Source organism: Coturnix japonica, chromosome 8, assembly GCF_001577835.2.
Source record: "Coturnix japonica isolate 7356 chromosome 8, Coturnix japonica 2.1, whole genome shotgun sequence".
Lineage (NCBI taxonomy): Eukaryota > Metazoa > Chordata > Aves > Galliformes > Phasianidae > Coturnix > Coturnix japonica.
The window spans coordinates 10,587,573-10,611,736 of NC_029523.1; the positions used below are offsets into that span (position 1 = coordinate 10,587,573).

The following is a 24,164-nucleotide window of genomic DNA, read 5'->3' on the forward strand; positions in this document are numbered from 1 at the left end:
TAATGCCTCCTATTTTGCTATGTTGGCCTGTCATGTTGGAGGTGGATGTGGGTATGGCAGTAAAGGTTGAACCTTCTCACCAAGATACTGTTACATTTTGTGGCTGTGCGACAGACGGCAGCACAGGGGCAGTCTGACAAAGGGTGTCTGGCTCATGGAAGTGTGTATGAAGCAAAGGTGTGTCACTGTATTCCTCCATGAAGGAAAAATGACATCCACTGACATTCACTGATGCTTGCTGAACATTTATGGTTACCAAAGTGAGGCAGATGTGAGCCCAGTGAGGCAGTTACGGGTGCGTTTTGGCTGTGGCAATAGTGGTTTACCTCCACTAGTGAAGATATGTACAAATGCAGTATGCAGGCTGGCAAAAACACATAGTTTATGCTAGTGACTATGTTGAAAAACAGTGCCTCGTAGCTGAGAATTTGCTTTATTGAACAGTGTTATTTTGCTCTTTATATCTGTTGTATTTTCCATAGAGAAATGGGAAGCATTGCTTTTGGAGCAACCAATGTTAATTATATGCAGTGTAAAGCAATAACAAATCTGCAGTAGAAAAAACTTCTGGATATATTAGTTTATATAAATTTAAATCTACTAGTAATTCAAAATTTGTTCAGTACTTCTTTGAAATTGGATCTTGATTCTGAATTATATTTCCTGGGTAGGAGGCACCATAAATCTAAAAAAGAAAACAACCCCCCCTCTTGTTAAACTCTAGTAAAAGCAGTAAGCTGTGAATTCCACTCCTGCTTGCTGTTTTGGACAGCGTACACTGTTACTTGCAATTTTGCATGCATTTTAATGTTCTAATTACTCATATACAACTATAATACGGTGATTCATTAATAACTTACATATTTGCATTCATGATCAATCAGTTATATGTTCAAAGGGTTTTCTTTATGAATAGCATTTTTTCCTCTCTGTAAATATTACTTGTTGCCTCTTACACACAGAGGGTTAAGGACTTGAAAATAAATAATTAAAAAATAATGATTTATATATATGTATAAAAGAAAAAGCCAGCCCAGGTGTCCTGCTGTTCTGATTCTTTTTTCTTTCTCTACAAAACATTTTAAAACACCTGTTGTTTTAGGCTGGAACTTTTCTTGTTGTCTCTAGAAGGAATGTGAGTCATTAATTGTCATTCAGTCTGTGAATGATGTTATGAGAATTTTCTTTTGTCACTTTGTTTCTTTTTAAATTAAGAATTAGAGTCAAAGTGGAACTCAGCTTCACAGTGTAGTTATTTTGAGTAGTAAAATTGATTCATGTGACTTGTCTATACAAATTTAGTGCTCAGACGTGACTGAATTAATTCTGCTTAAAGATTTATTAATTATGAGTCAGCTGAGCTGCAGTGACCAACCACATACCTACCTACAGCCTGTGGGGAGGATGAGATGAAGGATTTTAGCTTGGTCAGCGTTAATTAAGACCAGCCAATACAAGCTACCTTGTTGGATGTTGTGGTGTGGGTGCACAGGCTGCCTGTTAGCACAGCTCTGCTCACAGCTGTGCTCCTGTGTGGTAGGCCTGCTGCTGCCTGCTGTCTGCCCTCCCTGCTCACAGTTTGTCTCTATGCAGAGCAGCATGTGGGCATGCACAAGTTTTAGTGTGCACCAGCAATTTGATCATGTTTACATAAGTGGAACTTGGTGTCCAGGGCATGCCTGCATTGTGGTTTTCTGCTCTCAGAGGTGTGAGGGTGCCCTCATGCTCTGCTGAGGCTGCTCTAAGGCTGTGGCTGCTGAGCATCCCACAGGTCTAAGCCTGAGTGCCTGAGGGGCCCAGGGAAGTGGCAGTGGTTTGTGCTGCACTATGCCATAGATACACAAGTGGCAATGAAGGGGACATCCTGTGTGCTGGGGCCCTCAGTGCCAAATGCTTATGCTGGGCTTGCATCAGCACTTGGATGACTCATGGGGACTCTTCTAGAATATTTAGCAAAGGCAGATGTGATTTGTAGGCGGGCTGACCTTGGTGCATGCGAGTAGTTCATGGATGTTTGCAGCTGGCAGAATGAATGTACAGAGCAGGCTGTAAACTGTGTCAGGCTTTGCTTTGATGAAAGGGTCTGGGCACCCAAGCAAGATGTATCTTTAGCCCTTACTACCTGGGTGTGAAGTGTTAACTATGAAACTGGGCTTCAAGATTTCTATGTAGAAAGAATTGTAGTATTTGTTAATTAACTATCTTAGCATTGGTGGGATTTCATCATGTGACTCAGTGCTGCCTCGAACAGAAGGGCTTTCCTGAAAGGAGTGACATATATGAATGAGTGTAGTGCTGATAACACCTTTTTATTGAACAGTTTAAAGAGTCAGTATTTCTGTTTTACTAGGAATTCCTTTTGTTTCTGAATTGAATCATGATGTCTGCGTGACTTCTACAGTGGAAGAAATCATAAAGCAGAGACTACTTCTTTTTAAAAAATAAAATGCTAAAAGACAAAGAACAATGGCAAAACCAAAACAAACTCAAAACCTTGATATATTTACATACATTTGTATGTATAATGTGCAACCAGAAACAGTAGGGTTTAGATGGTTAATTTGTATTTATAATTTAATTTACAAGTTATTTTTAACCTTGAATGTCAATAATGGAGAAGAAGCCTGAAGAAATTAGTTCACCACACCAGAATACCTAAGGTTAGTGTATTGCTGGGTGTGTAAAAGCCCCTTTTAGCACATCATACTTTGAGCTTAAATTGCTCAAGTAATGAAAGATTACATCCAACCCTGATTAGAAACAGAATATATGTAAATACATTTATGTAACAATTACGTATTTTATCAAATACTCATTTATTGTCTTCACAGATAAGATCAAATGCCAAGTCCTATAAAGTCTACCCTGAGGACAGTCAGTGTGAAAACTTCATGAGATCTTAAACTGTGAAATAGATTAATTCAGCCTTCAAACACATCTCTCACCAGTTGAGCTTTTTTGAAATTGTTTGATAAAGACAGCAACTTGTTGGCTTATTGTGCAAAGGAGGTGATCTTTGCTGAGGTAAACCAACATGCATGATTATATGAGTGGAAGGAAATAGAGGCACATGTTGGAGAAGAGTAGCTGGGATTTTTTTTGGCTTAGAGATTTTGCAATTAGTTTTCAGAGTACCATAGCCTGTCTAAAAGAGCCGTTTTTATGCTCTGCTGTCTTCACAGCAAAGTATACAATCTCCCCTCTGTTTTGTAGGCATTTCCTGTACTAGGAATTTTTTTGCTGAAATTTCCCACTCTTGCTGCTTCTGTTTCAGCTCATTGGCTGCTGTGCTAATGAGGGCACTTGGGACTTCCTCTTAATTCAAGCACTGCATTGTGTAAACTCCTGAACAGGGTTAGACAACATAGTGTTGCCAGCTGCACATCTGCAGCCATCTGGATTTGTGGCAGGAGCGCTAAAATAGACATGGGGTTGCAGAGTTGAAAGAGTGACGAGAGCGATGTAAGTCATATTTGCACAAAACCCTAAAGTAAATGCCCCATATTTGATCTGTGGTATGTACAGAATCATTATTGAGATGTTGCATTTGCATACATATGTATCAAGTAAAGAGCAATGGGATGTGCTTTTAAAAAAAGCTTACTGGCTAATTCCTTGCCAATTGCATTTTTGCAAGGAGATTTAAGTAATCATTAAAACCTCTGATAATCAAACAACTCTCTGCTCTTGAGCATATTCATTTATTACAATAACATTATTAAAGAGAAATAATTGCATGCTGTCAAATTGCAGCTCTCAAGGCTGAGAACAGAGGCGCAGGTGAATGATGAACAGCACTTACAACCTGTGCTTATCAGCTGTTAGGGGAACACCTGGGTGAGGGTCTTATCTCCTTTACTTTCTGATCCTTTCTCATTGCTCAGCATCTCTAGTGACTGCTCCTGGAATTACACTGTGGGTCTGGTGGAAGTCAATTCAGATGTGGAATGGTTCCATTCATTTAGATTCCATGGCAGAATTATCCATACAAGTTGTAGTCCCCTTTCCTATGAAAGCTTTCATTTGTTCATTTGTGTTGGTTTGATGGTGTTATTTTGTGTTTATTTGGTTTGTTGTTTTTTTTTTTCTTTTTTCTGGGTTTTCTTTTTTTTCTTTCGTTTTTTCTTTTTTTCCTGCTTTCTTGGGCACTAGAAGTGTGAGTTTTCTACTCAATATTTTTAATGCTGTTTTAAAACTGAGTATTTTGTACAACTGAAATGAGAAAACTCAGGATAAAGTTCTCGTAGTTGTAGATAAAAGTTTTTGCATACAATAATTTTTCAAGTGTTTTTAATTTATTTTTATGACATCTGGATCTCTTGCAGTCATTGCTCACTGTGTGAAGACTTTTTTTAAAGAAAAGTTGTTTTCAGATTAAATGCTTATGTGTGAGCACTACAATTCTGGACTTTTCTAACTTATCTGATTTAAAATACCTATTTCCAAAACAGGTAGTGCCACCTCTTTGTAGAAATTACAGGGTTTTTTTCTATTATCTTCTTGTTATGTGATTTATAGCTAAAATATATCTCCTGTTTTGATATATTGTTTTTTTATCTACAGTGCCATAGGTTTTCACAACTAATCCTATTAAATTTAGTGGGGGTTTTACCCTTGATTTCAACTGCAGAAAGGTAATGGCCTTTATGTTTTTGGTTGGCAATTGTTATATCTTTAAGATTATGACAGAGGCTGTTATAACAAAAGTGGAGCTAGTCATGCTTTCAAAGCAATTTGATTGTGAAGATAAATTTTAATTGAAAAAGACACATAAAAATTTTTTATGTACATAAATTTATCATTGTAGGTCAAATATTAAAGGATAATAACAAAGAAGTCAAGAACTGTTATTGATATATGTCTTGAAGATGTGTATTTTGTCACAGTAAGCCAGAATACAATTCTTATGGAATCCTACAGTTATTATTTGTATGAGCAGCCTGTTTGCTTCGTAGGTATATTAAAACACCAGAGTGCTTATGTTGATAGGGTAGTTGGTCCTTTGGTTTCAGTTGCTTGATGACCATGCCATTTCAGTGAAAGTGGATTTCCTTCAACTGATCTCAGGAATAATTTCTGTATAGTGTAGTTGGCCTTGAGTAGAAGTAAGGCAGTGAGAAAATTCAGATGGTCTCCTTCCTCTGAGCCTCTGAGAACAGTTGGCTCTAGTCATATACTGACTGTAAAACCACTAGACTGTGACCAGAATCTTTAAGAGATGCCTTTTACGTGATCAGTTTTCATTCAAACAGAAATGAAAGAGCATTTATGTTGAATTTTGCATGGGATGTTCATCCTGAATAGAAAACTAGAGTTGTGTAGACTACCTAGGCTTTAAAACAAGTAGTAACATAGTTGCTGGAAATTATCATTGATGTGGGTGTTGTTGCTATCTAGTATTGTGTTCACCTTGGAATAGTGTTCTCAACATGCAAGGATGGATTAAGAAACACAATTCTTTCAAGATGAAAAATATTGGAAGGTTTGTATTTTTGGATAGCCAAGACAGTGAGAGGGGTTTACCAAGAGTGTGCCATAAGGAGCTATATATATATTTTTTTTCTTTCATATTTCACTTAAGGTTGAATAGAAGATGTTATTTCTGCAGCTGGGTTCAGGACATCTACTAGCAACCACTTGTAGATTCAGAAACTGAAATTAATTTCTCTTTGATCAGATTAAAACTCTTCTTCCTAACTGTGTCACTTGAAGGAAGTATGGAGCTTGGAAAGTTTGGATGATAGCTCCTTCAGGGTTGGTTTTGGTTTTTTTTTGTTTGTTTGTTTGTTTTCCAAAAAGAAGATAATATATAAACTTTATTTGGAGTATTTCAGCCTGAAATTACTGTACTTTTTGGAATGTCAGTTGGTTACTTGCTCTACTTCTTTTTAGAAGGCAGTTTTGAATGTATTCTTTCCTTTCCCCATCAATGTTTTCAGATCAAAATTTTAGATGTGGATGATTTTCTCTAAACTATCCTTGCTTTTCTAGATGTTATTTATTTTTGAATAGAAAAGCTTTGTCACGCGGGGAAGAGAACAATTCTCACCTAAGTCTGTTATCAGGTACCATTTTGAACATGTTCTTCAAGGAACTTTGTCTGAGTAATGTGAAACCATGCCAGTGGTAAGTTAGTTTTGGAGCCAGACAGTTGGCTCTCCAACTGCCATGTTCCTGGCCATGTCCTGTCCTCTTGAGAACTGCAGGAGAGGGCAACTGGGCACTGTATGTGTCCCAGTGCCAGAAGGCACTCAGATGAGAGCAGGGGATGCTGGCAGTGCTGGTGCTCTCCTGGTGTCACTTGCTTTCCTCACTGCAGCATCCCCACCATGACCAAGCTGTTGCAGCTGGCTCAGCTTTGGGCCTTCTATACGGTGGCACAAGGCCATTATCTCAGCAGTGTTCTGGTGACTGTTTCTCAGAATTATCTCTTACGTAACCAAGCTTTGCATGGTGCTGTATGATTCCAGTGCTGGTGACGGTGCTGACATGCAGGCCCTGCCTGCCAGATGACGCATGCATACTCTAGAGGAGAAGAGATTTAAATATGATCAATTGCTCAGTTACGGAAAAATTAAAAAGGGAAAAAAGGGAAGCTTTAGAGACAATATAGTTACATATTCCATTTTTTTTTCTGTTACACAGTAAAATAATGAATAAAGAAAGACAGTGAGAAGTGAGAGAAGAAGGTGGTGATGTCTCAGTGGTTGCATGCTCCCAGGCTTATCTTGAAGCTTCCCAGTTATTGGACCACTAGACTTACTGACATTAAAATTCTGATTTTAATTTTCTTTTAAAAAAAATATTAAAAAAAATGAAGGGCACATTGTTTTAAAACAAAGTTTACTGGAAAAAGAATAAAAAGAATTCCTGTTCACCCATCATCTTTTTTCTATAAAAGCAGTTTTTTTCCCCACATCTTTTCCCTAGGTCTGCAGAAATTGCTATGCAATATGGTACTATATGGTCATGCTAAATTCAAGAGGGATGTTTTGTATTTAATCAGTAGCAGGCAGACTTAGATAAGATTTATTATTTCATTTTCTTTGAAAGTACTGGTCATTTTTTACTGCAGAAAATGTGCTCCTGTGGAAACCAACCCAGGCATTTGCTGTCAGTTTAAGGAAGCAAGAAGAAATGAGAACAAGAAAAACACAAAGAAAATGGCCTCGAGGGAAAGCTCTGCATAATTAACTTGAAATTGCTACTGCTAGAAATACTGTTGCTGTTTTTTCTTGCCAGGCCTGTCAACTCACACAGGAATTTTGGCTTAGAACAGGGAGTGGAGCTTATCTGTAGCATCACTGAAGATCAAGGTTTTACGTGGCTTGATTTTTTCCAAATTCTAGAGACCACTATGCACTGTGGTATATTACTAAATGGTAAGAAAGGATAATAAACAGGAACAAGAAACCCTATCAAAGTTGTATTTTTAGAAGAAACCTACTACACTTTTTAAAGTGGAAAACTCATAAGTGAAATTAATGGAGACCATGCAACTTAAATAATAACAATTTGCGTATAGATCCAGATATAACTGCTAACATTTTGGTTTGTATTTCCAACTTCCCTTCTGCCTGTGAAGGTGGTGTGGGGAAGTTTGTTTTAGATCAAAGAGAGGATCTGTGGGCTGAGTGAGATGCCCATGCTCAATATGGAGAGAAACCCTTGTCATGTTATTTCTTGCAGATGGTCTCACAGAAGCCTTGGTTGGGGACTGAGTCTTTCCTAAATGAGTGAAATACAATGCATGAAAAAAAGGAAGTGAGAAGTTAAATTAGTGCATTCAATATTGTCAACAGTTCTCAACTCAAACACATCAAAACATGGATGAATATTTAGTAGTATTTCTAATGCAATAACTGCTTTTCAGCATTATTCATCTTATCTGAGTTGTTGCTGTAGCTACAGTGTAACCCTGAGAGCTGGCAGAATGTGAACTGTGTATTCTACCACATTTCTTGGCCTGCATTAAATATTTGATGAATTATTGTAGATTCTAAAGCAGATGTTAGCAGGAAATGCCAATGAATATGTACACATAAATTTCTTTTCTAATCACAATTATAAGTGGTCACTATTATCAACCTTGTTTCAGGCTTTCTTTGTTTAAGTAACTTAATGTGCCCTCAAATATCTTGTCATCAAATGCGTGTTTAATCTTAATTTGAATCCTGCGGTTTTATAGAAAGTTATGTCATATGTGAGAGGGTAGTCCATAAAATAAACCTCATTAGTAACTCCTTGGTGTTGATTTAATGTCATTAATTTACGTAGGTAGATGCTGTTATAAACAACTTGTGACATGGGAAAGGTTTTTATGGAGTCAGTTTAGTGGAAAATCAACAAGATCAGAGCTGCTGTAGCTCTAATATTTGGAATGAGTCCGGTTTAACATTTCAAGTTGAGAAAGCTCAGGATGTGAAGAACCAAGTTAAGACTATACTGGAAGGATGATTTTTGGAAAGAGAAATCAGATTTTTAATTGACATGCAGTGCTAAAACTGGGAACGGTTTGTCTGCATTAAAAAAATGACTAATACAGAAAAAAATATGAATGTATTTGGGAGGAAGAAATCAGTGTAGAAATGTGTGCTGAATGCTGCAAGCATCTTATGCAATAAACAAAAAAAGAGATAGATATTGCTAGTCCAAAACCATCACAGAAATAAATCAGCTATTAGGTTAATCAGGAGCCAGAGGTAAAAGAAGTATTAATTTTAGATCTCAGTTCTCACTCCTTCCAAACTGAATTCTTGTCAGTTGAAAGGGTTGGCACATCACAGAATGGGTATGATTGCCATGGAGATGATTAGGAGAACTTTTCCTGTGATTTAGATTTTCTGTTTTGTCTCTGCTTAGTTCTTATTTTCCACACTTCCATAAAAAGAAAGGATAATCTGAATGCTAGTAATGAAGCATATATTAATTTTAAATATCTTCATCTAGGATGATTTGTATTCTTTTTATTACTCTTCAATACTGTGAACTGAGTCTAAGGGCGTTCTCTACATGCATGCACACAGGGAAGCTGCAGTAGGACTGGGACATGGCTTCTGCCTGTCAGCACTTAGACCAGCACCTGTTGATTGGTCCTTCTTGTCATGATGTTTTGCTGTTGTTTGTTTTTTTTTTGTTTGGTGGTTGTTGTTTTTTGTAACAGCTGTGTACACTGCAATTTTATCTAAGAACTAGGAAAATTGCGTAGATAAACATGTATACAGAATCGTAGGGGTTGGAAGGGACCCCTGGAGGTCATCTAGTCCAATCACCTGCTAAAGTAGGTTACCTAGAGTAGGTGCACAGAAAAGCATCTGTGTAGCAGATCTTTGGGCAGCCTGTTTTGGTACATATCCAGTACTGCATTTTGTATCATTGCTCTTTAGAGGAAAGGCTTAATGAAGAAATGCACAGGTAATTCTGTTGCCTTAGATGCCATTTGTTGACCTGTGATTCTCACATGGAGTGCAAGGGACAGTGCTGGTCTCTGCAATAGAGAGGATACAGAAATTATTCCCTCCTGAAATATGCCAGGCATACAAGTCATAGTAAAATGCAAAAGGGAGAGAGCTGTTTGTTTTCTTTCTGCTGTAGAGAAAAGTAGTGCCAGAGAGAAGAAGGAGAAAGGTCCCTTTGGACCTACTGAGGCTGAAGATTTTCCTTCCATTACTGAAATATCATTAGGCTGATTACTGAGATGAGCACCACTTGTGCGGAAGGATGGAGGAAGGGAGAACTGCTTTTCTGAGTACAAGAAAGCACAGAATCTGTATTTATTGCCAAATTCCAGAAGGATTCTATCAAAGGAAAGCCACAGAAGCATAAAGATAAATGCCCGTCGTGCTCAGTGGTATATCCCACTCACATTACTTCTGAGGATAGAGCACTAGGTGCACTATATCAAATATTTAGTCACTGCTGAATTTTTCATTGTTCTGACCCTTGCACCTGTGTACCTACTCAAAGAGCATTTTCATTCAGCTGAGAATGTGAATGCTGCTCCCTGCTATTTTTGGAGCAGTGGGTTTTCTTAAGCAGGTCATTGTCAGAAGTGAGGAGTGTAGCAACTAGAAATGGATGCTAGCATCAAGAACCCAGATGCAACTGATGAAGACAAGGTGTTGGAAGTGATGGTCTCGTTTCGTATAACTGAATGAGCAGCTGTCTTGTTTCCTATCCCAGCTTCCCTGGAAGCCAGAAAGAAGAGCCTTTGTTTGTGATCATCAGGTTCAGAGACTCTGCCCAAAGCTGGATAGTTCAGCTTTCTGGAGTATTTTCTGTTAATGTTCTTGCAAGAGATTGAGTGTTGTATGTAGGTCATTCCAAAATTAATGCCTCCTGTTTATTTCCACAGCAAATACAACAGATGCAAAGAGCCCCAAAACAGTGTTTAATAGAGCAAATTCTCAGCTAAAAAAAAAACAAAAAAAAAAACAACTATTTTTCAACATAGTCATTACCATTTCCTTATCTGCACCAGCAGAGGTGACACTGTTTTGCAGCTCCTGTGGCAGCATTGTTGCTAGGAAAATGTTTCCCACACAGTCCATCTTTTATCAGTCCAACCAGAAGGAAGTCAGAAGGTGCCAATTTGAGACTATACAGTGGGTATAGTAAGACAGTCTATCAGTGATTGATGATGTACTTCTTCTACCAGATAAATGCTTCAGTCTGGTATAGGGCCTGGCATTATGTCACAAGGGATGAGTTGTCTTCTTCTTTGGCCTGACTCTGGAATGTTGAGCCTTCAGCTTAGTCAGTGTTGCAATGTAGCAGAGTTAATGGTTTGTCTGGAATCCAAGAAATCCAGACAGATCACCCTTTTCCAAAAGGCAGTGCACATCACTTTACCCACTGAGGGATGCATCTTAAACTTTAATAGGGAGTCCATATTTGCTACTCCATAGACTGCCAGTTTAACTCCAGCTCATGGTGACACTTAGTCTGGTTACTGGCAATGATGCAATCCAGGAAACTGTGACCTTCAGCCTCTTATGGGTTCAATAGGTGCTGACGAATTTGCATGGAGTGTTTTTTCTGCTACTTTGTAAGCATTTGTGAGACCCACCTGGCACAAACTTTGTGATATTCCAATGTTGCCACCATTGTTTCCAATGCATTGAAGCTGATATTCAGCTCTGTACACAGTTCCCTGGTTGTAATCCACTGATTTGTACAGATGAGCTGATTGAGATGCTCTTCATTTCATGGTGTGACAGCTGTGTGTGACCATCTGGAATGCAGCTTGTCTTTCACATCACTGTTACCACTGCTGATACACTGCTTCATTGTACTCATATTTACTGTTCGATCTCTATAGATGTTCAACAAGCATAGATGAATGGTGATGGGTCCCATTTTTTACTGCATGGAGGAATTCAGTGATACACCTTTGCTTCATGTACATTTCCACATCAGACGCCATTTTGTCTAACTCTATCCCTCTGTTGTCATCTGTCACATGACAACAAAATGTAGTAGAATATTAGTGGGAAAATTCTATCTCTGATCCTATTTCACCAGCTCCTGCCTCTGATTTTGTGGACCAACATAATAAAATAGGAGATGTTAACTTGGAGCAGCCCTTATAAATCACATATATATTCTGCATTCTGCTTTTTCCTTGAGTCTTAAAATATGCAGTAATTTTACTGAAATTATTAGATTTGGAAGAAAAAAAAAAAACAAAAACAAAAACCAAACCAAAAACAAATAAATGCAGAATGTTCAGGTTACCTAGCCCTGGATCTTTCGTTATTCCAGAGGAAAGAAGGAGTTAGTGTGACTCACCAGAAAAACCTAAGTGTTTCTCATCCTTATGAATTGCATTAGAATTGGTTTTTGTTGGTTTTTTGTTGTTGTTGTTTTGTGGTTTTTTTTTGTTTTGTTTTGTTTTTTAACATTAGAATCAGTTTTATTTGTTTTGATGCTTTTTTCATGAGACCTGTAGGAGTCATTGGGCTAACTTCTTATTGTTGTCGCAATTTTGATGAACTTGAATCCAAGACTGAGTTACATTTCATAAGCATACTGAGAGTTCTTTAATTACAGATGGCAGTGTTGTACTTCAGTATACTGAAAATTTTCTTTCATCATAGTAAAGTGGTTTCTTGTTAGATCAGCTGCTTCCATTTGTTTCATCTAAAGAAGCCACAGAGATCTGAATCCAGTCTAAAATAATAGATGATGAGTGGTTTTTTTGACAAACTGAATTTTGCCTCATACACATAACTGCAGAATTATTTTTATTTGGGCCACATTATTTATGAGAAGCGTTTCCTTCCTCTGTATGTCATAAATTAGCTGCAAGTCATCTGTATAGACCTAATAGTATTTAAGTAAGACCATTAATTGCATACTTCTTGTTGACAAAGTTTCTTTAAACTGTTTTACTGTTTGTTTTTTGTTTTATAAACAATGCTGTGTGTAGGACTACTCAGATCTGTAGTAAGATATGATAAAGTTTATAATTTCCTCTTATTATAAAGTTTAGAAAGTCTTAGGTGGTTGTCTGACAACAGTATTTCTTGAGTTTGTGTAATGTTAAGGCTGTAATTTGATGGTTGCTGCTCCTGATTATCCAAGTGTTGTGTACCTTCATGTATCAACAATATTTACTGCTTTTCATATAGAAGAGAGAAAATGCCTTTCCTTTAAGTTCTGCAGCGAATGAAAGTTGAAATATAGCAACCCTTTTATGCAGTTTTCAATCCTACGTGTTTTACTTGCAGTAAAGCTTCAACATCACTAACTTAATACATACAATTTGTATTTGGCATTAGGGCTGAATAGAATAACTGCCATAAGTAAATTAGGAGTCACATTTTCTTTTACAGGTAAATACGGGTCTTAGAGGGGATGTTTTACGTTTACTATCTACATTTTGTTTTCTTATTTGTGAGCCCTTTTATTTTTCCCTAAGTGTAATTTGATTGAGCTATAAACAAAATAATTAAAGTCAGATTTAATAAATGTTGCAAACTGATCTTTGCTGGAAAACCATTCCTTCAGAGTATGTTGGACCACTGCTGTGAATGTTTCCTCTGTGGTCCAGAATCTTGAGTCCACCCTTGTGAAATACTGAATGTTGGGGAGAGCCCTGAGGGAAAGTGCTGAGCATTTTCCAGGACTGGCCCTTACTTTCATTCCCATCTTGTGTGTTATGCAGTTTGTTTTTCTTTAAGTGATACTTTTCTTTGTTTTTCCCCTCATCCTGAAAACTAGGCTATGTTATGTTGATTTCAAGCCATCTTAATGCAAATAAAGAGGGCCAAATGGCCTATTCACCTCATAAGAAGATTAACATACAGAACTTGGTTCACTTATGTTGTTTTTTGTTCTGGCTTGGTTTGTTTCCTTAAGATGAGATAGCCATCTCTGTAATATTAGTATATTTTATTTACTGTAATCTGATGTACCGTTTCTCTCCCCTTTTTCTCCTCCCCCTAAGATTATCGTTGGAGAAACCGCAGTGTTTTGTCTACAGTTAGCAACAAAGGATTTTGAAAATCAAGAAAAAACAATATTAACTGGAGACTGTTGTTATATAAATCCACTGGTGCGCAGAACCATCAGATTCCTTGGTATGAGCAAAATTAATGTTTTCATTTTCTGAATGATGAAAGTGGTTAAATATGTCTTAAGTTTGACTTGGATAAACTATTCAGATAACAATACAATATTTCATGTATAGCCCTAAGTTGGGTGCAATTAATTCTTTCCTTTTGGACAGTGAATTAAGTGTCTTGGAAGTCTGGATTAAAACAAACAAGAAAAAAAAAATCTGTTTGCAGAAACAGTACTAAAAACAGAAAAACTTGGGATCACAAGAGAGGAAAAAAAAAAAACCCAAACAACCAGCAGGTCTTGACTATTGGGAAATGGAGGGGGGAATTATCTTTATACCAAATCTGTGGTCAACAGTTCTCTTTTGGGTTTGCACACATACAGCAGCCAAAGCTGAAGACTTTGGGGGGATATAAGTGTGTGTTTTGAAAGCCTGCCTAGTTTAGATACTTTCTTAGCCTAGAGCATGTGTTATAATCTATAATAGATAACTATGAAATCCACTGAGGTCAGCTGTAAAACCCACCTCCCCTGACTTCACTATATTTGAGATGTTGTGCTTTCTACTTATTTCATTGTAAATGCGTTTTGGAGAGGAAAGAACCACCTCTCAGAATGTCTGCTAAATACTCACAGATGCTGCTTTTTAATATGTGCAGGGATGCTACAGCCAGACTCCATTTGTCTGCTGTGTATTTCTCCCTCTTGGCTATATCTGAGGGCAGCAGCTGGGAAGCAAATCTGCAGGGCAGCTCATCCCGTGTGCCCCCCATGCAGGGGAGGGAGGGCTGCAGCTGGGTCTGTGCATGCTGTGCCTGTGCCACAGCCGTGATGCTGTCTGCCAGTGCAATAGCTCACTGTCACACGGGAGTTCAGGAGTCACTGAGTGGGAGACTGCCCTGCATAGAGCTGGAGTATATGGGCAGTCATGTTGAGGAGCTCCTCTTGCTCCTGTTGATCTGTACAGGGACAATGTGTGGCCAGAGCCCACCTGGTGGTCTCTCCTTGCTCACAGAAGTGAAGCCAAAATGTGATGGGTAGGGCAGGGTTGAGTATGGCTTCTGCACTGTTACACCAGATGAGATGTCACTCCCTGTTACTCTCACAGAAGTGATGTGGCTGCCTGTTGTGGGTCTGCACACACTTTAGGGCTTGCTAGAAGGCCATCCTTAGCACCTGGGCTGGGCACAAGCCAGTGCTCATTAGTGTTGTGCTACTCATGATGAATCAGTGTTAGTGTGACACTTGACCAGACAGAATCCCAGAAACCATTGGGGGGAAAAAAGAAAAAAAAAAAAAAAAAAGAAAAGAAAAGAAAAGAAGACCTTTAAAGATGCACATGCTTCTGTAGTATCACAACTGCTGTCCTATGCATCCATCCATGTGCTCATCCTCATGGTGCTACATGAATTGGGAACTGCCATAGCTTACATTATATTCACAGCTAGCTATAGAGTTGAATTAGGGGAAAGGAATCCTTTAGCTAAGGTGGCATTTGAATATGTCTGCTGCCTGGGCTTCCCAGTCAGGGTTGTTGCTGTGGTTGAATTTTTTTCCAATTTGCTTCCAAAAAGATAGAAAGACATATAGGGATATATCTAGTTATGCTTTTTTTTTTTTTTTTTTTTTCTTCCCCCAACTAACCAGATAAATGCATTTCTATTCTTATGAACACATGCACATACTTAATGTTTTGCTGATGTATATGATTTAAAAAATCATATTAGATATAGATCTAATAATGATAATGATATAGATCTAATTATGATTAGATAAATCATATTAGAATATAGAGATCATTTTGTTGATGTAATGATTAACATGTCGTGCATAGAGGTGTGCCCAGTAGCAGGCAGATAAAGACAACTTGTGCATGGCAATATTAAATTATTCAGTCAGCTTACTTATAGCTGAGAGAAAGGAAGATGATTGTCCAGTATGTGCAATGACTTTTCAAGTTACTTCACCATTCAGTGCTTGACTTCTCTGGCTTTCAAATAGGGTTATAAGGTGGACAATTTGGCTCTGTTATTTCTGTTAAGTGAACATGGGCAAAAGCTGGATGTTTGGCTAGCTGCCCCAGATAGATGGGCATGCATGGCTAGGAGACCAGGAAAGCAGACTTTTTCATGATAGACGAGCGTACTCCTCTGAAGGATGGAGAGAGAATCAAGCGTGTGGGTATATTGCAGTGTTGCTTCTGCCATCAGATAGGAAGATATCTCCAACATCATCAGGGGTCTTTAGGGTATGTTCTTGTCCCTATGTGTTTAAGGACTGTTTGCATTCTTAAATGAAGGGAGCTGATTTGTTACTGTGATAAGTATCGTAATATGTTGTCCTGGACTGAAATTGTCAGGAAATTTAACTCTTTGTTTCCCTCTTTAGGAATTTACGCGTTTGGACTGTTTGCTACGGACATCTTTGTAAATGCTGGACAAGTAGTAACAGGGAATCTTGCACCACATTTTCTTGCACTTTGTAAACCCAACTATACAGCACTTGGATGTAAACAGTATACACAGTTCATCAGTAGTGCACATGCCTGTACTGGAAACCCAGACCTTATCATGAAAGCCAGAAAGACATTCCCATCCAAAGAAGCAGCACTAAGCATATATGCAGCTATGTATCTGGCTGTAAGTATATTGCACTGTTTAATATCACTGTATTTTTGAGAGCATATTGACTCAAACTATTTGGAAGGGGAAGAATGGAGGGAAGGTAAGACAACTTATGACCAATTTTAATGTATGCAATCCTTCTGTGTGTCACTGTGAAAGCTTTGAGAATTTGGTTCATTGGACTTAATTCTGACAATTACAGGTGTACTTATCCTTGTAGATGTAGTATGTTTAGGGCCATGCTGGGAGAGGATGAATTATTCAGGAATGGTTATAAACTAAGGATAACCAGGTTCTCAGTTTACTTTTTCCCTGTTTCCAGACAATCTAGAAGGCTTTGTAGTGTGGTAAAGGGTAGGGGGGAAGGACTGTCTGTAACCAACTACTAGTAGTCTCTTCCTATGTTTTAACCCACTTCAAACTAGTGGAATTGCATATGGCTGTGTTTGTTGGTGAGGTGAAGTAAAAGAGTGGGCATATGCAAATATCTGATCTCTCCAAATTTCCTGAGGTTCCATGTATATCCGTAGGTGCCAGAACTGATATCTATAGGTACTGCAATTCTCTTGCAGAGAGTTTGGCTCTTTAAAAAGGCTGCAAGACAATCCAGCCCTTCTTCCCTCTCTTCTGTGTAACACTGAGTGAGGAGTAGGGCTGGGATAAACTGCTGTTTGCTGGGTAGCATAAGAGCTCCTGCTGAGGTAGTTCAGAAGTGAGAGCAATAGGAATGAACCTTGCTAAGGTAGCTCAGTGTAGTGCTCCCTGGCTTAGTTTGGAGTGCAGTTCCATCTGCAAGCAGCAACAAGTATTCTTCATCAAATTTTCCTTGGGGCACCCTTGTGGAAACTGACCCGAGCCTGCAGCTGCAGGCCTTTATAGCCCACTGGAAGGGCCCAAGGCTTTCCTCGTGGTGTTAGAGGGGAGTAGGGCAAGTGTGTACCTCTGGTATTTGCAGGAGTCAGCCCTTCAATTCCTTTAGTGTGTGTGTGTGCATATGTATGTGGACATGTGTGAGTGTTCATCTGTTTTGAGCGTATATATTTAATGAGCTGACTTAATTTTTGATTGATCTGGAAGCTGACACTTGCCAGCTGATATTTGATATATGGCAGCGCACCAACTCCATGCTTCTGGGTATGGTTTCAGTGCCAGTGCTTAAAATCTTCATCCCTGACAGTAGTGTTTACTTAAAGTTCCCTGTGAGCAGTGCTTTCTTGGAGATTTAGATTATCAGTTAGCACAGGAAGGTGTTAACTGCAAATCAGAGATGAGCAGTAATATTCTGTTCTAACTTGTAAATGTAAGACTGCTAATAGTATCATCTTTATTTGGGATATATTTGAGGTTTTACTTCACTGAACTGCAAGTCCAAATTTGGTGCAAACTATTTTAGAAAACGTTCAGCATTCTACATTTTAATTGCTCCTATTTTTCTCATCCATCTGTAGAGTTGGATTTCCACTGTTGCCATGAGTCACAGAAACTGAAAGAAACCAACTGTTCAGTTACTGCAGAGCAGAAAGGAAAACAGCATTGATACATTTTAAAAATAAAAAATAGGCAATTACCAAGATTTAATACCTAGTATCATGGCTTTGGTACAGCTACATTGCTTTATGCAAACCTTACATTGTGTGTAATCAATAATCAGTTAACAGCATCAAAATTGGAAGCTGGTGTGATCTGTTTCATGATTTGATAGTCCTTCAGTAACAGCAGAACTGGATATATCCTGTGTTATTAGTGTATCACTGTGATGCATGACAGCGTCATCATTTAACTAAAGCACTGTAAACTGCTGACAGGACTGATGAGTTGTTCTTGTAGGCTGCCTGGTGAACTAATGACTGTGATTTATCTGCTGAGGGCTAGCCTACACATTTAGGTCCTTGATGTGATATTGGCAGTCCTTTTTTCTGTTTTTCCTCTTTCCTTTTCCTATCCAGTTGCACTGTTGCTGCTAAAAATATTGTTTGTTACACACCAGTCAGAGAAATGCAATGTTCCAGTATCTAGGGTCATGTCCTTACAGTGTCATGATGTTTATTGGGAAAGTTGGCTCTGAATAAACTTTCTCATCATTATGCACTGGAGTAGAATGTTTAAACAGTAGTCTAGTCTTTGTATGAGCAGTGGTTCAAAAGTTAACAAGAGCACGGACATGAAGACCTTCATATACTACTCAGCTAGTACTTCATAAGCATATCATTTCTGATATAAAACATGCTTTCTTTTTGATTAACAGAAATGTTTGGGTGAGAGGGTGAGATTTTTACAGAATCCTTTCTGGTCATTTCAGCTAGCTGTGTGCAAACCAAAACCAGCTTAAGGATATAGACAGGCAGTGTGCACCTAGCATCTTGTTAGCAACAACTTTTTCATCTAAGTTCCTAAGTCTTCCTTTTTCACTCCTCCCCTCTTTTGAGAGTGGGTGGCTGCTATGGTAACTCTGAATTCCCTTCCTGCTGGAAGTGCGGGCTTTTGCAAACAATTGTACTGCTAATATTTAGACCTCTCTAGCATTTGCCTCCATTGCTTTTCTGAGTACCTATCAAGAAAGACTTAGCAACTGAAATGTTAAATGGCAGCAATATGCTTAGTTGTCTTTTTATTTCTACCCTATCCAAATGTGCATGATTCCAATGATTCACAACTTATTTTCTTAAGACTTGCAGGTTAATTTATCCCTTGTATACCTGCAACTTCAAAATGTACTACTATAGATATATTTCAAAATCTCTACCCAAAATGGCTATTATCTGGACATCTCCTTAGCTGACTGCTCAGCTAATCTTAAATCTCCGTTGCATGTGCATGACCTAGAGTTGGATTATTAAGTTCAGTGCATTCAGCATTCACTTCTTATCAGCATTTCAATTCACCCTTTCTCAGCTGGTACAGCATCTGCTAACATGGATATTAAGGCAAATACTCCAAATTCATTGACATCACTGTAGAAGCCACGTTTCAATATGCATAAGCTATCACAGCCTGGATGATTAGAGGTACATTTTGAATTTATGAAATTGCGCATATACTTTGATTTTTGTTTTTTGGTTGTTTTTTTTTTTCCCCTGAGACCAAAACACAGGAATGAGAAGTCACGAGTCTTCTTTATTGGTAGGGTTTCAAAGTGATCTGTGAAGATGTAGTCAATCTATTCCCATGGATTCAGTGTGAGACTAGTGACTAACAGTTGTCCTTTGATGTTACAAATATAGGGGATTGTTCATTGCTAGCTGCAGTCTAAAATAAGTTTTAATTAATCATACAAAACTTCGCATTTTCTTGCTGTATTGGATAAGAATTGACATCTGACCTATCTGAAGCACAGCTTTTGAACTTGGTACTATCAGACACATTTCAGACTTGCTTTAGATTTGTAATGATAGAGGAGAAAGTTTAATGTCTTGATAATTAACATAGCCCTTAGACATAAAGGTTGTTCTTGTTGCTTTGAACTGGCTGCAACTACAACCTCAGGCAGGGCTAGCAAATACATCTGACAAATAAGTCTTCCTTATATGCAGAGCTTTTGTTAGGATCTTGATCTTCTGCTTGACAAGGTTCTGATATCTGGCGTTCTGCTGCATCACCATTCAGTGTGTTTCTAAGTCACTGGGTAAGGACATCAAGGCAGACTGGGTCACAGTGTTGGCAATATGATCCTGCCTAGTGTCTCTCCTTGATCCAGTCTTTGAGTCATGAGGAAGTCTCGTGTCATCTGTGAAGACCTTGTTCTTGAAGTGTCTTTATGGATCTTTGCTTTGAATTTTTTTTATTTTTTTATTTTTATTTTTTAATAAGTTAAAGATTAAAGGACTCTTTTGGCTGCTTTTCAGGGTTTTTTTACTCTCTGTCTTGGTGAGGAAAAGTATCCACTGACACTGATTGTGTAACATATATAATGGTCTTCATTTAATGGATGCATTGGTTGCTTCAGATTGGATAGCAAATTAACATTAAAATTTTGTATCAGAGATTTAACTAAAGACCACTTGTCAGTCAATTCCTTGTAACAATTCAACTGCTCAGGATAACAACCTCTGCGAACTGAATCAAGTCTAGTTAATATTTGGGTTATCTTATGGTCTTGATACATTGGAGAATATTTGTCTCTTCCACTTTAAAGTTGCCTCAGTAACAAACTCTTCGTGGGACAAGTTACAATAAGTTCCAGCATTTCTAGAAGTTTATTTTCCTTTTTCCAAGCCAAGCTCTGGACTTTGAAACCCAAGTTTTGCCTGTTGTTACTAATAATTACTGCAAAACATATGAAAAAAATGGATAATGCCAGGGAATTGTTGGTTGTAGTAAGGCTCATAATAATTTGAAAATAGGATCGTTCTTTGCTCTGGTAATTATTTGGCCCAGTAGTTACTAATCAAGGGAGCTGAAGAGCTTTTACATTGTCAGACAGGATTCTGACTAATGATTTAACTTGCTTGTAGTCTGCAGTCTTCTACAACCTACTACTTTTTCAGCTTTTTGATCTCTGAATATCTCTTTTCTTGTACCTGTGATGAGGAATGTTGAAATCTGTGTGCTTCTGAGGTGGAAGGTGTATAAGTTATTACTTATATTTCTTGCTACTAAATTATACAAGCAAAACAAATCTTGGGAATGTATATTTGGAGCTCTGCCCAGGAGGAATCACTACACAGGCACCAATCTCCTTTCCACTTGTCACTTCATGAGTCATTGTTCTCTGCCCACTAACAGATTGGTTTGTCCCTTTGTCAATTTCCCCCGACCATCTGCTTCATGGAGGACCAAAACAGCAAGTATGGAGGACATCTTCCTCCCCATATCCTGGGAACTCAGTCTAATGAACCAGATAGGAAAAATAACCTTCCTCCTAGTCGGTGTGTCCAGCCTGATGACTAGCTCCACTCTAACCAAGATGGGACTTGCTGCATGTGTGCATGTATGTACATTGCTTTTCCTCTAAAATCAAGAAGAAAACTGCTTAATTATATTTTATTCTCAGTACAATGCAGAATTTTGACCAAACTGACTGCATTAATATAATACTTGAGCTGTAAGTTTTAAAATGGATGTCTGTAAGTCCTGACTTGCAGAATTCTATTTCTTTTGCAGAGCTTTGCAAGTATATAGACTATCTTTCTCCAGAAGTTTTGCTGTACTTCTGTTGACTCTTTAGTGGAGTACTGTCCTTAGCATCTCGATGACTATTCTTTAAAGAAAAAATTAAAAAGTAATCTATGCTGTCAGAACCCTCTGATGTTATTGTTAATAATGAACTGAACATGGCAATCTTGACTATGTATATAGGAAGGGGCTTGGCACATGGAAGTCTTTGTTAGTCACTAGAAGCAGGATTTTCTGCAGTTGATTCTGCTTTCTGAGTGATTTGTCTAAGTAAGATCTGAAGGATGGGCTTGACTCTAAAAAGTGTTTCAAGATTTTCTGTAGAGTGCTCTTCAGTTTAGTTTTGTATTAAAAATGTTGAAGTTTGAAATACAGAATAATCAATTACTAGTATTTGCATTGCAATACATTTTGACTACATAAAAATTTAGGTCATTGTCTTGGGTGATGACTAGTTGTTACAGATAAAACACACACATATATGTAGATGAAACACACTGCTACTACCTGTCTTAAATAAACTAACAATTTCTTATCAGTTGGTTTTTCCTTCTCAGTAGTCATTTTGATTTCATTAGTAGCTACAGTAAAAGGGTGGTCAAAAATGAGAGAAATACTGTATCTTAAATAAGCTAGTAAGAGGAAAGAAGAAATATGTGCTGGAAATTGACTCAGTCTCTCTTTTTAAAACCTTGCTCTGTCTGCACTAGCAGAAAGCTGTTCACTGCATAAGGTACATGATGATGTGTTGCAGTATGCCACTGTGATTTTAAGTTAACTGGTTATGTTATGATTCTTTCTCTCTGCCACGAATATTTCTCCAGAATTTTGAGCAAAATGACTGGCAGATGTTCTTTACAGATGAGCTCTGACCAGCTCTAAGCTTCCTTCATTTAATTTGATTGATTTACTATGAGTGTAACTAATTCTTGACTAAATAATTGCACTTGTGCTTAACTTGTTGGTGTAATTTCAGACCTTACAAAGTGTTGCCTGTTTGTTACCCAAGGAAATACCAGTTTGTCAGTGTAGGTTCATCTGTTTCCAGTTCAAAATGGTGACACTACAGACTTTGAGTTTCCAGAGAAACCTCATGAAGAAACTTTAATTCTTTATTTTTTAGAACTATAGTACTTTACTTAAACATGAAGCTGAAGGACTTCAGTGGGTTAGCTGCAGAAGCTGCAGAGTGTAAATGCTCATTTTCCTCAAAAGCCTATTTAATTGAAGTGTTATTTTACAGGATGGAACTTTAAAGCAGTCTTAATGTCAATATTGAATATAAACAAGGGTATGGGAGTTCAGAGTTCTGAAATTCATTTCTTCCATTGGCCTGTCAGAGCTTGGAAAGCTCTGGCTTAGACCCTGTTCTCTAAAGCACCTAACCTCGTGGCAAAAGAGCTGCTGCACCTCCGTGCATTGCATTTGATCCAGTAGTACAGACATTAAGACTGCAAGCAGGGCAGAGGTAGGGATCTCAGTTTGTTGGAGGATGTATAAAAAACTCCTACACTGGGGTTGCTTTGTGTGCTGTGGGGAACTAGTACTCACAGCCTCTGTGAAGTATGGGGAAGCACCAGTTGAAAGTGTGACATTTCATTTTTAAAGCAGATATTGACATCTAGTTCCATTTTCACTGCATTTTGACAAGTTTCTAGCTAATCACGTGGAGAAGCTACATGTGAGGAAGAAAGGTATTTGTTAATAAAACTAAGGGTCAGATATAGCCCCTGTCAGGACAGGATTTTTTCTCTCTCTGCCAACACTAGGCAGTAAAAAATTAGTCTCTCTATTTACATCTCTGCATAAATAAATAGCTTGATAGGATAGGGTTGTCAAAATAAATACAAACTCCAAGATTCATAGTATATTTAAACTGAGTTTCTAATGTTCTGTTTGTCAGTTAAGGTGATGCATTATACATTGGTATTAAACTTTCTTCTGTTCTGATTTTCAGATGTATATCACCAGCACGGTAAAAGCCAGAGGAACAAGGCTTGCAAAACCTGTTCTGTGTTTGGGTTTGATGTGCTTGGCTTTCCTTACTGGAATCAACAGAGTAGCAGAGTATCGAAATCACTGGTCAGATGTAATAGCAGGATTTATAATTGGAATATCTATAGCAGTATTTCTGGTAAGTGTATATTTGTCTCTTTAAAATAAATATATTCCAACATGTGCTAGGAGTTACAAACCAATATATTGATAGACTTGACTTTTCAGAAAAAAGTGTTACCACTTTTTAAAATGATCAGTTTCCTTAGATATATTTACACACATGGAAATGTCCAATCAAAAAAAGAATTGATCAAATTAGCTATTTTGATTTCCTTATAAACCAAACCATAGAGTTTCATCCACTCATTTTTTTTTTACACTAAGCCCCACATTAAACAAATACATATTTCATAAACATTTCATGTTTTATAAAATATATTTCATAAAATATTTCATATTTTAATCTATTACATGCAGTAGAAGGATACGTACACTGATCAAAGAATGATTTCTTTTCATACTAATTCAAGTTTGAATTGAAATTCTGTTTTATCCAGTCAAAAATTCTTGTTTAACCTTTTCATTTTTCTGGAGTTATGTTCCAGTACTGAATCTGTAGTCCTAGTTATTAATGACCAGTGTCTGTGTCAGAAAGCTGCCGCTAATATATTAATCACCTTCACTAATAACTTGAGTGTAAAGCCATAGCATAGTGTAGTCACTGCTGTTTACTGCCTGTAAGTTTGTCTGCCTGGCAGCTGGTGTAGTATTTGGTTGTGTGCTTTTAAGTTTTTTGTATTACATTTTTGCCCTGAAAGTCATGAAAGAAAAGAGAGTAGAAAAGAAGTCTGTTCCAGCACTTTT

The 24,164-nt window shown here is 37.8% G+C and overlaps 1 protein-coding gene across 9 annotated transcripts in view; it reads left to right on the top strand.

The window, feature by feature from the left end:
* PLPPR5 (phospholipid phosphatase related 5) overlaps positions 1-24,164 on the top strand; it is a 169,403-nt gene that overhangs the window by 134,921 nt on the left and 10,318 nt on the right. For all 9 annotated transcript variants that reach the window (XM_032446248.1, XM_032446251.1, XM_015870093.1 and 6 more), the window contains 3 exons: positions 13,451-13,583; positions 15,955-16,205; positions 23,260-23,436. In XM_032446248.1, coding sequence (XP_032302139.1) covers positions 13,451-13,583; positions 15,955-16,205; positions 23,260-23,436 — 561 coding nt within the window. The remainder of the gene's footprint in view (positions 1-13,450; positions 13,584-15,954; positions 16,206-23,259; positions 23,437-24,164) is intronic.